Below are 12,882 nucleotides of genomic sequence, written 5' to 3'. Positions count from 1 at the left end.
ATTAATGTTTTACATTCAACAGTAAATACAATAGTTTGTACATGCATAACATTTCTCAGTTTTCCATATAACAATACAACCCCCACTAGGTCCTCTGTTATCCTTCTTAGACCTGTATTCTCCTCACCCACCCACCCCAGAGTCTTTTACTTTAGTGCAATATGCAAACAGTTCAGGTTCTACTTGTTTTCTCTTCTGATCTTGCTTTTCAACTTCTTTTTTTTTTTTTTTTTGCCTTCAGGCTTATTGCTGGGGCTCAGTGCCTACACCACGAATCCACTGCTCCTGGAGGCCACCTTTTTCCCCCTTTTGTTGCCCTTGTTGTTGTAGCCTTGTTGTGGTTATTATTGTTGTTGTTGTTGATGTCATTCGTTGTTGGATAGGACAGAGAGAAATCGAGAGAGGAGGGGAAGACATAGAGGGGGAGAGAAAGATAGACACCTGCAGACCTGCTTCACTGCCTGTGAAGCAACTCCCCTGCAGTTGGGGAGCCAGGGCTGAACCGGTATCCTTATGCCGGTCCTTGCGCTTTGTGCCACGCGCACTTAACCCACTGCGCTACCACCAGACCCTCTTGTTTTTCAACTTCTACCTGAGAGTGAGATCATCCCATAGTCATCCTTCTGTTTTTGACTTATTTCACTTAACATGAATTTTTTAAGTTATGATGTCTTTTTTAAGCCTTTCTGCTTGCTTGACTCACTGCAAACTATTGTGCACTTTTGCTTTAAGGTATACGTTTTCTCCTAACTTATGGATACATGTACATATGCCCTATCTCATGCCCTGATCTATATCTAGGTTTTGAGGTTTGTTTTGAGGTTTGTAGTTACTTAATGGAATTAAGGAGTCCTATGGGCTAGGAAAGGCCTCACCAGAGTAATGAAGCTGAAGAGTTAATATTCCACGCCTGAGGTCTCTGGATGCAGTCCAAAGTGAAACATGCCAAGGTGGTACTGGTTGCATTGACTGGGTTGGGATCAGCAAATGCAGTATCAGTTGATATGAACTGGGAGAAGCATGCAGGAAAGTGAACCCCACCGTAGACATTTCAGGACTGGCAGTAATATGGGTTTTGTAGAGAATGGGGAAGGTCTAAGTGTTTAAGAAGGCAATAGATAATTATAGCTATAACCAAATTATTTGGCAACTGGGTTAATTTTGAAAATTTGTTGTAGCAAATCCTAACAATGGGGTTTAACCAGAGCACTGCTCAGCTCTAGTTTAGAGTGGTACGGGAGATTGAATCTGGGTACTTGGAGCCTCAGGCATGAGTTTCTTTGCATAACCATTACGCTATCTAACCCCGCCACCCTGCCACCCCCGCTGCCTTGGCCCCACACCTTTTTATAGGTTACATTATGGAATAAGGCTTCTCTTTCCCTTCATTCCCCCCACTCCCCTCCCCTCATACACACACACACACGCACTTTGGCTGGTGGAGCCAGCTGGACTCTGAAGCAGCACTCTCAGTTCCTCCCCCTTGCCAAGGTTTTCAGGGACTCTGCCATGTGCCAGCTGGTTAGGAAGATAGCAGGCAGGTCACACTTCTCAGTAGGAGCTGTCACAGCGATCACCTGGTTCTGAAGGCAGGTGGTCTGTGGGTTTTTGGAAGCAGAAAGACAGATTAAAGATACTTCCATAGTTTCACTCTTTAGGAACCAGCACCCCAATCTCCATACCAATCCCAACCCCCTGTGGGATTTAAGTGACTGCTCCCTAATTTTCCTCACCTGAGACAGGCCAAATGAATGTTCTCGTAGACCTGGATTTCAGGTTTAAACTGGGGAATGGAAAGATCTGCAAAGAGGGAGTAATATGGGTATAGCAGATAACTCAAAACTATATTCCTTGCACCATCCTCCCCTAGAGAAGACAGAGTAAAAAGGTGAGGAGGGTGAACCAAATCCTTTTTTTGTACCCACATACTGTATTCTGTGAGGGAGGGACGCACCTTGGCACTGAGCCGTCTGGGTCCTCTGTCTCCAGAGTATGATGCCTAGAGTCAGGATGATTAACCCTTGGCCTGCTATAAGTAGCAGCATCAGGATCCAAGATACATCCCAACCCATGGATGGGGCACAGAGGGCAGGGGAGGCATCCATGGAGGCTGTGGTAGGGTAAGAGAAGAGGAATGAAAAGGCAGATAGTTATGGGGAGAGCTTGTCCTAGTAACTGCAAAGAACGACTTTCTCTCCAGTCTTGTGTGTTCCTCTTGGCTTCCAATATCCACCAAAATCCACTTGATTTCTCAGATTTTTCACCCTGGCTCCATAAACCAATATCAAAAGGAAATGGCAAATTGCCCCATATCCACCCATGGACAACTAACTATGGATTTAGTCATTATAATTCTTTTTCTTCCTATCCTTTATATTAATCCATGCTTCCAATAAACATTAAGTATCTTCTCTTTATTCATGCACTCCATAAGCATTCACACTTATGTCTGCCACATTAGGTACTAAAGATGTAGTGAAAAATAAAGCCTTGTCATGGATCACCCATTGCCTTATGCTTACCAAATTAATGGTCACTTGCACCTCATTTCTGCCTCCTGCCTTGGAAACGGGTTTATCTGTATCCAACATTATTTTTCTTTATAGAGGGTTACGAATAAATTGATTTAATATGCAGGGGGGGAAAGGGGGTAAGCAGGGATCAGAGCACCACTCCAGTACATATAGCACCAGGACTGAATTGAGAGCCTCAGACATCCAAATGTTATACTCTACTGTACCAGTTGAACTATTTCATATACCACTAAAGGGATTTTTTTTTTTCATCACCAGAACTTTATCACTTCAAGCTGACTTTTTCAGATTGAAAAGAGTGAGGGCAGGTGGTGGTGCATCCAGTTAAATGTGCACATTATAATGCAAAAGAACTCAGACTCAAGCCCTTGGTCCCCACTGGCAGGGGAAAAGTTTCATAAGTGGTGAAGCAGTGCTGTATGTGTCTCTCCCTTTCTCTATCCCCCTCAATTTCTCTGTCTCTATCCAGTAATAAATAAATAAATATATTAAAAGAAAGAGAGAAAGAAAGAAAGAAAGAAAGAAAGGAAGGAAGGAAGGAAGGAAGGAAGAAAGGAAGAGACAGGGGGTCGGGCTATGGTGCACCCATTTAAGCGCACATATTACCAAGCACAAGGACCCAGGTTCGAGGCCCCCCCCCACCCCCATTCCCCACCTCCTCTCTGTTTCTTTCTGTCCTACTTAAAAAAAAATTAGGACCCCCCCGGCTCCCCACCTGCAGGGGAGTCGCTTCACAAGCGGTGAAGCAGGTCTGCAGGTGTCTATTTTTCTCTCCCCCTCTCTGCCTTCCCCTCCTCTTTCCATTTCTCTCTGTCCTATCTAACAATGATGACATCAATAACAATAATAACTACAACAACAAGGGCAACAAAAAGGAAATAAATAAATATTGAAAAAAAGATTGAAAAGTAAAAAAATTAATAAAATAAAATAAATTAGAAGAAAAAAAGGACAAAATGGCCACTGGGAGCAATGGATTCATAGGCTGGCACCAAGCCCCAGTGGTAACCCTGATGGTAATAATAAATAAAAAAGTGAAACAAAGAATCAGAAACATAAAGGGAAAGAAACTACAGTACCAAATATTTCCTTCAGTGAGGTAGGGGCCATGTTTGAACCTGAGTTGTGCACATAGCAAAGCAGTATACTACCCAAGTAAGTAAGCTATTTAATCAGCTCTATAAAGAATTTTAAAAATTAAATTTACTTGCTCATTAATGAAAGAGAGAAAGCCGAGGTTCAGGTGGTAGAACAGTGGGTTAAGCGCACATGGCGCCAAGCATAAGTACCTGTGTAAGGATCCCAGTTCAAGCCCCCGGCTCCCCACCTACAGGAGAGTCCCTTCACAGGCGATGAAGCAGGTCTGCAGGTGTCTATCTTTCTCTCCCCCTCTCTGTCTTCCCCTCCTCTCTCCATTTCTCTCTGTCCTATCCAATAATAACAATAATAATAACTACAAACAACAATAAAACAACAAGGGCAACAAAAGGGGGGGGAAGAAGAAGAAAGAAAAAAAGAGAGAAAGCTGGAGCATCACTCTGGTCTATGGGGTCCTGTGGATCAAACTGAGAACTTTATGCTTACAAGTTGTTTGTTCTACTGCTGTACTATCTCCCCAGAACATATACTGAGTTTATTTTATTTTATTCATCATTATTATTTACTTATTTATTTTTTAAATTTATTTATTTAAATATTTTATTTATTTATGAGAAAGAAAGGAGGAGAGAGAAAGAACCAGACACCACTCTGGCACATGTGCTGCCGGGGATCGAACTCAGGACCTCATGATTGAGAGTCCAAAGCCTTACCACTGCACCACCCCCCAGACCATATTTATTTATTTATTTATTTATTTATTTATTTTACCAGAGCACTGTTCAGCTCTGGCTTATGGTGGTGCGGGGATTGAACCTGGGACTTCAAACCTTCAGGCATGAGAGTCTGTTTGCATAACCATTATGCTATCTACCCTTCACCCTATTTACTTATTTATTTTTACCAGAGCAGTGCTCAGCTCTGGCTTATAGTAGTGTGAAAGATTGTACATGGGTCTTTGGAGCCTCTCACATGAGAGTCTTTGCATAACCATTATGTTATCAACCCACTGTCTTGCATTTTAAAATTGAAAGAGAAAAAAAAAGACTTTTTTCTACTCTTTCTTCAATATCAATGTGCCATTAGTACATATATACATATGTGTGTGTTTCAAGACAACTCTCCCAAAATTATCCTGATTTTTTTCTCCCTCCCTAAGATACTACAAAAATCACTGACCCTTATATTTCTAAACAAATATATATTCCATTAGAATCCTTCTCTTTTTATTTATTTATTTATTATTGGATAGAGACAGAGAGAAATTGAGAGGGGAGGGGGACATAGAGAGGGAGAGAGACAAAGAGACACCTGCAGCCCTGCTTCACCACTGATGAAGCTTTCCCCCTGCAGGGGGGGACCAGGGGCTTGAACCAGGGTCCTTGTGTACCTAGTGTATGTGTGTGCTTAACCAGGTGTGCCACCGCTTGGCCCCGAATCCTTTTCCTTTTGACTAATGACTTATCTCATCAGAAATAAGACTTAACCAACTCTCTTCTCACTTACAAATTCAGTCAATGAGGAGAAAGACCTCCTCCTATAGATAGTGGCCTGCTCCACCAGAAATCACTCCTTTTTTTAAAAAAAAAAAAAAATTATTTATTTATTCCCTTTTGTTGCCCTTATTTTTTTATTGTTGTTGATGTCGTTGTTGGATAGGACAGAGAGAAATGGAGAGAGGAGGGGAAGACAGAGAGGAGGAGAGACAGACAGACACCTACAGACCTGCTTCACTGCCTGAGAAGCAACTCCTGCAGGTGGGGAACTGGGAGCTGGAACTGGGATCTTTACGCCAATCCTTGCGCTTTGCGCCACCTGCCACTACTGCCCGACTCCTGAAATCACTCCTTCTAACTCAGTCAATAATAGATTTGCCTGCTTGCCTAAGCAGCAGATGTAATAAGTACTAGAGGGAATTTTCTTTCCTATATCCTCACTCAGCTTACCTGCCAGGCTAAAGCTCACCCCTTTGTTCTCAGACACAAGACAACGGATGATTCTTGGTTTGCGGCCTTTGGGCTCTGGAAGTCCATCACCAGAACACGCCAAGAGCAGGGCAGCGTCATTGTTCCAGAAGAACTGTGGATGACCTCTTACAAGTCCTTTCCCTTCCAACCAGGTCACAGAGTTCAGGGGCTTGGCCGGAACCACAGAGCACAAGAGGACAGAACAAGTGGATCCGTCTGCAGTTCTTGCAGATAACTGGGATCCTGTGGGGGAGAGGGACCTCTCGTTTCTTTGCATTTCTTTGGCCCCCCTCCAGGGCTCCCTGGTTTGAATGTCCCAACTCACCTTTGAGCACAGCAACATCATACACTCTCCAGTTCTGGTACTTGTAGAACTGACCCAATACAACACACCAGTATCTCCCAGCATCTCCTTCCTTGGATCCTTCCAGCCACAGAGAGTAGTTTCCAAGAAGTTTGAGCCTGGATTCCTTGCCAAGCTTCCCAGGGTCTGGGCCTGACCTGGTCACTTGGACTTGGGTCACCAGGACAGTGGAGGAGCTTGCTGCAGGGCTACGGAACCAGGACAGGAGCTCATCGCCACGTAGCAGAGAGGGTGAGGGACACGGCAGCTCCACTGCCTCCCCCAGGGCCACGTAGATGGCCTGAATATTATCTGTGGGGAAAGCTTTAGTGACACCAGGTCTTTAGTAGCTCTACAATACCCACCTCATCCTCTGGCCCTTGGCTTCCTCCCCTCTGAGGTTCCCCAGCACTGACTGACCTGGCTGTGAGCATGGTTCTTATGTGCCCATCAAACAGTGTAAATGGAAAGAAGAGGGTAGAGACACCCCTTCTCTTTCTCTCTCTCTCTCTCTCTCTCTCTCTCTCTTTCTCTTTTTCTCTCTAGCTGAGTAAGGAAATTTAAGGACAAGAGGGAACAAGTTGAATCATTGATGATGCCCATATCTCCTCCTCCTATTTCTTCTTTCATGGAAAAATTTATTTGTTCATTCTTTTTTTCTTTCTTCTTAATATATATGTATATGTATTTAAAATATGTACTGTTTGTCTTATTCTTAGTGAGAGACAGAGAGATCAGAGTATTGCTCAGCTCTGGCTTATGGTGGTGTGGATCATTGAACCTGGGACTTTGGAGCCTCAGGCATGAAAGTCTTTTGCATAATCATTGTGCTATCTTCCCCATCCTAATTTTTCTTTCTTTTTCTTTCTCTCCATCTCTCTCTCTCTCTCTCTCTCTCTCTCTCTCTCTCCTCCTGGAGCCCCTTTTATCTCCTTTCCCTTTCTTTTTCTGACAGAGAGAGAAACAGACGGGGAAAAAGGTAGACACCTGTAGCACTGCTCCACTGCTTGTGAAGCTTCTTCCTTGTAGGTGGGGAACAAGGGCTTGAACTCAGGTCCTTGTGTATAGTAGCACATGCACTTTACCAGATGTGCCACTGTCAAATACCTCTGTTCTTATTTTCTAAAGGAAAGTGTACATGACCTGTACCCTTATAGTCTTTGAGTCTTCATCAGTTTCACAGCCGGGTAGACTGGTTGGGCTAAATCTATCTCCTGGAGTCAGTCTTTTTGCCCAGGTCCCTAAGGAGAAGCAATAGCAGGTCCATTCTCCCTCCCCCTCCATGTGTGGTCAATAGTCAGAGAATTTCCCAACTTCTGATCCTTACCTGCAGTAGACAGGAGAGGCCCACATAAGAACAGGAGGAAGAATAAGACTGCCATGGGGAGAGCCTGCCAAGTTCTCTTGCACAGAATCTGGTATCCCTGGGGAGAAAACAGCCTAGATAAAGGACCACACTCCCTAGTCTAGAGTGACATGGACCTCTGGAGAGGATGGGAATGCTGGGGAGATAAAGCCCAGCTGCATGGCTACTGGAGAAAAGTGGTCACCATCCTTCTGTCCTAAGAAGGAAGAGACTCTGTAGATGATTTCCTCACTGTTCCACATCAGCAGAAAGACAGAGTTCAGACTCTCAATGTTGAGAAGTTTTTGCAAAAGGGATGTCTGTCCACCTGCTGCTGATCTGGAAGAACATTCTGTGTCCTCTCCTCTATCCCTAAGAAATACAGAAGTTGAGTCTTTACGTTGATCTCCACAGACCCTAATACAAGAGTGCATACCAGTTAACACTATAAATGATTTAGAGTAACTTTCCCTCAGGAGTCTGGCGGTAGCGCAGCGAGTTAAACGCACGTGGTGCGAAGCACAAGGACCAGCTTAAGGATTCCAGTTCGAGCCCCCGGCTCCCCACCTGCAAGGGAGTTGCCTCACAGGTAATGAAGCAGGTTTGCAGGTGTGTCTCTCTTTCTCTCCTCCTCTCTGTCTTCCCCTCCTCTCTCCATTTCTCTCTGTCCTATCCAACAACAATGACACTAATAACTACAATGACAATAAAAAACAACAAGAGCAACAAAAAGGGGAAATAAATAATTAAATATATATAAAAAGAATAACTTTCCCTGTGGCTTCCTGGCACACCACAGTAGCTATCTCCTGAGCTCCTGATGAGTGTATTAAGTTACTGCTCAAGCAGCCAGGGAAACAACTCAAACTGGTAGAGCATAGGACTTGCATGTCTACAGCTCTCAGTTCCATCCCTGATGTTGCATGTGTCAGAGTGGTGCTCTGGCCTTTCCCTTTCTTCTTGTGTCTCATGTAAAACTATCTCATGTGAAATATATATATATATATATTAGGGGCTGGGGAGTGGTACAGCTGGTTAAGCACACATGTTGCGATGTGCAAGAACCCAGTTTCAAGCCCCTGGTCCACATCTGAAGAGAGAAATTAAGGGAGGGGGGGGAGAGAGGGAGAGAGGGAGAGAGGGAGATAAAGAGAGACACCTGCTTCGCCACTTGTGAAGCTTTACCCCTGCAGGCAGTGAAGCAGGTCTGCAGGTGTCTATCTTTCTCTCCCCCTCTCTGTCTTCCCCTCCTCTCTAGATTTCTCTGTTCCATCCAACAACAACAACAACAAGGGCAACAAAAATCAGAAAATATGGCCTCCAGGAGCAGTGGATTCATAGTGCAGTCACTGAACCCCAGTAATAACCCTAAAGGCAAAAAAAAAAATTTAAAAAGAAGCCTTAAAGTATTCATTCATTTATGAGAACGAGGTCTAGAGTATCACTTTAGGACATGTGATGTGGGGGATCAAACTCAGGACTTCATGCTTGAGAGTCAAGGTCTTACTAATTTCCAGGCTATGCAATTTTCTTTCATTTTATACAGTGGTATTATGTTATACACGAACTTCTGTGGTTTTCTTTTTTTCGCTCAACACTATGCTTCGGATCTTTGTCTATGTTTAACAGTAACTCATCTTTTCCTTTTCCTTTTTTTTTTAAGTATTTATTAATTTGATAGGACAGAGAGCCAATGAGAGGGGGAGAAGACATAGAGAGGGAGGGAGGCACCTGCAGCACTGTTTCATCGTGTGTGAAGCTTCCTGTCTGTTGGTAAAGTGAGCACCTGAGCCTTGAACCTGGGTTCTTATGCTTGGTAACATGCATGTGACTGGTTGCACCACCGCCTGGTTCCATAGAAAAAGAGAGAGACCTGCAGCACTGCTTCACGACTCCTAAAGCCTTCCTCCCTGCAGATTAGGACTAAGCACTTGACCCTGGGTCCTTGCACTCTGTTAGGTGCATCACTACCCAGTCCACTCATACTTTTTCTTTTTACCATTATTTCACTATTAAAAAATTGGGACCAGGTAGTGTCCACACCTGGTTAAGCGCACACATTACAACGTGCAAGGTCACAGGTTCAAGCCCCTGGTCCCCACCTGTAGGGGGAAAGCTTCACAAGTGGTGAAGCAGGGCTGTAGGTGTCTCTCCATCTCTTTCCTTCTCTGTATCTCCTCTCTCCTCTATTTCTCTCTGTCTCTATCCAATAATAAATAAATACTTAAAGAAGACTGACTTTTTGTTTTGTTTTGTTTTGTTTTTGTTTTTTGCCTCCAGGGGCTCAGTGCCTTCACTAGGAATCTACTGCTCCTGAAGGCTATTTTTCCCTTTTGTTGCCCTTATTGTTTATCGTCATCATCATTGTTGCTGTCATTGTTGTTTGATAGGACAGAGAGAAATGGAGAGAGGAGGGGAAGACAGAGAAGGTTTGTGAAGTGAGCTCCCTGCAGGTGGGGAGCCAGGGGCTCGAACCGGGATCCCTGAGCCAGTCCTTGTGCTTCGCGCCATGTGCCCTTAACCCACTGCACTACTGCCCAACCCCCTCAAAAATGTTTTAAAAAATGACCTACTACTTGGATAGAGACAGAGATGGGGGGGGGCAGGTGGTAGCTACCTGGTTGAGCATACATGTTATAGTACACAAGGACCCAGGTTTGAGCCCTCAGTCCCCACTTGCAGGGGGGAAGCTTTATGAGTGGTGAAGCAGAGCTGCAAGTGACTCTCTTTTTCTCTCCCTATCTCCCCCTCCCCTCTCGATTTCTGGCTGTCTCTATCTAACAAATAAAGATCATTTTAAAAAAGAGAGACAAAGAAATTGAGAAGGACAGGGATAGAGAGAGAGTGAAAGGCACCTGCAGTGCTGCTCCACAGTTTGTAAAGCTTCTCTCCTGCAAGTGGGCACTGGGAGCTTCAACTTTGGTCCCTGTGCATGGTAACATGTATGTTCAACAGTGTCAGCCACCACCTGGCTCCTTCATTTTTTTAATGCATGGGAAGTAACCTAGGATTTATTATTTTATTTTGTTTTTACCAGAGTACTGCTCAGCTCTGGCTTTTGATGGTATTGGGGATTGAACCTGGGACCTCCACGCCTCAAGCATTGTTGCCTAAACCATTATGCTATTTTCTCTGGTCCCAGGAACCCAGAACTTCTTGCACACTGGATACATACCACTACTGAGAGACTCCTCCGGCTTGTTTTTTGCTTTTTCTTTACTAGTATTCTTTCTTTTTTTTTAAGATTTTATTTATTTATGAGAAAGATAAGAGGAGAGAGAAAGAACCAGACATCACTCCGGCACATGTGCTGCCAGGGATCAAACTTGGGACCTCATGCTTGAGAGTCCAAAGCTTTACCACTGCGCCACCTCCCAGACCACATCCTTTTTTTTTTTTAAATAATTTATTTATTCACAAGAAAGATAGATGAAGAGAGAGACAGAACCAGACATCACTTTGGTACATGTGCTGCCAGGGAGTGTACTTGGGACTTCATGGTTGAGAATCCAGTGCTTTATCCACTGTGCCACCTCCCGGACCACATATATCCTTCTCATTTGAAGGAAAGATACTATACTCCAGGTTATTCTCCTGGTGCTGTCTTTGATGTTTCCACATGGTGCTGGTGCTAGAACCTAAAGCTTCCTGTAAGGTTTACAACCGAGTGAGCTTTTAAACCAAAAAAAAAAAAAAAAAATCTCACCACTAAGTCTTCCTATTCCTGAAGACAGTGTAGTTTTCATTTTTATTGTGGGGTGTGTGTTTGTGTATTTACTCACCACATTGGATAGAGACAGCAATTAAGAGAGATTAGCAGATAGAGAGAGATTGAGAGTGGGGCCAGACAATGGCACACCTGGTTGAGTGACACATTACAAAGTGCAAGGACAAAGCCCTGGTCCCCACCTGCAGGGGGAAAGCTTCACAAGTGATGAAGCAGTGCTGTAGGTGTCTCTCTGTGTCTCTCCCACTCTATCTCCCCCTTCCTCTCAATTTCTCTCTGTCTCTATCCAATAAATCAATAAATAAAACATTTTTTAAAAGATAAAAAAGGGGGGCCAGGTGGTGGCGCAACTGGTTGAGTGCCTGTTACAGTGCACAAAGACCTGGGTTCAAACCCCTGGTCCCCACCTGCAGGGGAGACACTTCAGGAGCAGTGAAACAGGGCTGCAGGTGTCTCTCTCTCTCTCTCTCTGTCTCTCTCCCTCTCCATCACCCCCTTCCCTCTCGATTTCTGGCTGTCTCTATCCAATAAATAAATATAACTTTTAAAAAAGATAAAGGGAGTCGGGTGGTAGTGGTAGCGCAGCGGGTTAATCGCACGTGGTGCCAAGCGCACGGACAGGCACAAAGACCTGCATTAGGATCCCTGTTCGAGCCCCCGGTTCCCCACTTGAAGGGCCGTCGCTTCACAGGCAGTGAAGCAGGTCTGCAGGTGTCTCTTTCTCTCCCCCTCTGTGTCTTCCCCTCCTCTCCATTTCTCTCAGACCTATCTAACAACGACATCAATAACAACAATAATAACTACAACAACAATAAAAAAGGGCAACAAAAGAGGGAAATATATATATATATAGACATATATATATATATATAAATATTTTAAAAGTTGTTGGGTGGAGTAGATAGCATAATGGTTATGAAAAGTGACTCTCAAGCCTGAGGCTCCAGTGTCCCAGGTTCAATCCCCCACGCCACCATAAATCAGAGCTGAGCAGTGCTCACGTTTTTTAAAGAAAACAATTGTTTTAAAAAAGAGAGATGGGAATTGTGTGGAGTTGTACCCCTCCTACCTTATGCTTTTGTTCACTAATCCTTTCTTAAATAAAAAATTTAAAAAAAAAAAAAAGAGAGAGATGGGGGGAGTCGGGAGGTAGCGCAGAGGGTTAAGCACACATGGCGCGAAGCTCAAGGACCCGCGTAATGAACCCGGTTCGAGCCCCGGCTCCCCACCTGCAGGGGAGTCGCTTCACAGGCGGTGAAGCAGGTCTGCAGGTGTCTCTTTCTCCCCCTCTCTGTCTTCCCCTCCTCTCTCCATTTCTCTCTGTCCTACCCAACAATGAAGACAAACAACAATAATAACTACAACAATAAAAAAATAAGGGCAACAAAAGGGAATAAATATTTAAAAGAGAGAGAGAGGGAGATGGAGGGAGTGTGATTGACACCTGCAATGCTGTTTCACCACTAGTGAAGCTTCCCTCTCCAGGTAGGAACTAGGGGATTGAACCCGCGTCCTTGCACACGGTAATATGAGCGCTCAACCAGGTGCGACACCACCTGACCCCAAGCTGGTATAGTTCTTCATTTATTCAAGACTTCCTTTACCTCTTTCAATAACTTCTTTATGGTTTTCTTCACAAAACCTTGCATTTCTTTAATATTCGGAGCACTTCCTAAACACTTTGCCCCTTTTTTGTTGTGGCCGGGTGTCCCTAATATTAGCCATTGTGGTCGAGTTTCCCAATACATTCAAACTATTCCGAACGCCTCCAACTAATTTATGACCATTGCAGCCTCCGTAGGAACAACGGTTCGAGAAAGTCTTCTCAAGAAACGCACCAAAGTCTCCGCTCGGCCGGGGCCGGGGCG

At 44.3% G+C, this 12,882-nt stretch overlaps 1 protein-coding gene across 1 annotated transcript; it reads right to left on the bottom strand.

Annotated features, from left to right (window-relative positions):
• LY6G6F (lymphocyte antigen 6 family member G6F) lies at positions 1-12,865 on the bottom strand. Its single transcript, XM_060189467.1, has 7 exons — positions 12,619-12,865; positions 7,270-7,366; positions 5,925-6,254; positions 5,579-5,842; positions 1,955-2,110; positions 1,734-1,800; positions 1-1,598 (listed from the first exon to the last, which is right to left on the bottom strand). The coding sequence occupies exons 1-7, from the start codon at positions 12,760-12,762 to the stop codon at positions 1,574-1,576; spliced, it is 1,083 nt and encodes a 360-aa protein (XP_060045450.1). The 5' UTR covers positions 12,763-12,865; the 3' UTR covers positions 1-1,573.
• Between the last annotated feature and the right edge of the window lie 17 nt (positions 12,866-12,882).

This window comes from Erinaceus europaeus, chromosome 4 (genome assembly GCF_950295315.1).
Source record: "Erinaceus europaeus chromosome 4, mEriEur2.1, whole genome shotgun sequence".
In the NCBI taxonomy this organism is placed as follows: Eukaryota; Metazoa; Chordata; class Mammalia; order Eulipotyphla; family Erinaceidae; genus Erinaceus; species Erinaceus europaeus.
Note: the sequence above shows the minus strand (reverse complement) of the source record. Positions and strands in the feature narration are given on the sequence as shown.

Coding starts and splice junctions, on each gene's coding strand:
- LY6G6F (XM_060189467.1), bottom strand. CDS start 12,762: ATGTATTGGGAAACTCGACCACAATGGCTAATATTAGGGACACCCGGC. Junction 7,367..12,618: donor TAAAGAAGTTATTGAAAGAG/GTAAAGGAAGTC, acceptor TTTTCTCCCCAG/GGATACCAGATTCTGTGCAA. Junction 1,801..1,954: donor CCAGACGGCTCAGTGCCAAG/GTGCGTCCCTCC, acceptor CCCTCTTTGCAG/ATCTTTCCATTCCCCAGTTT.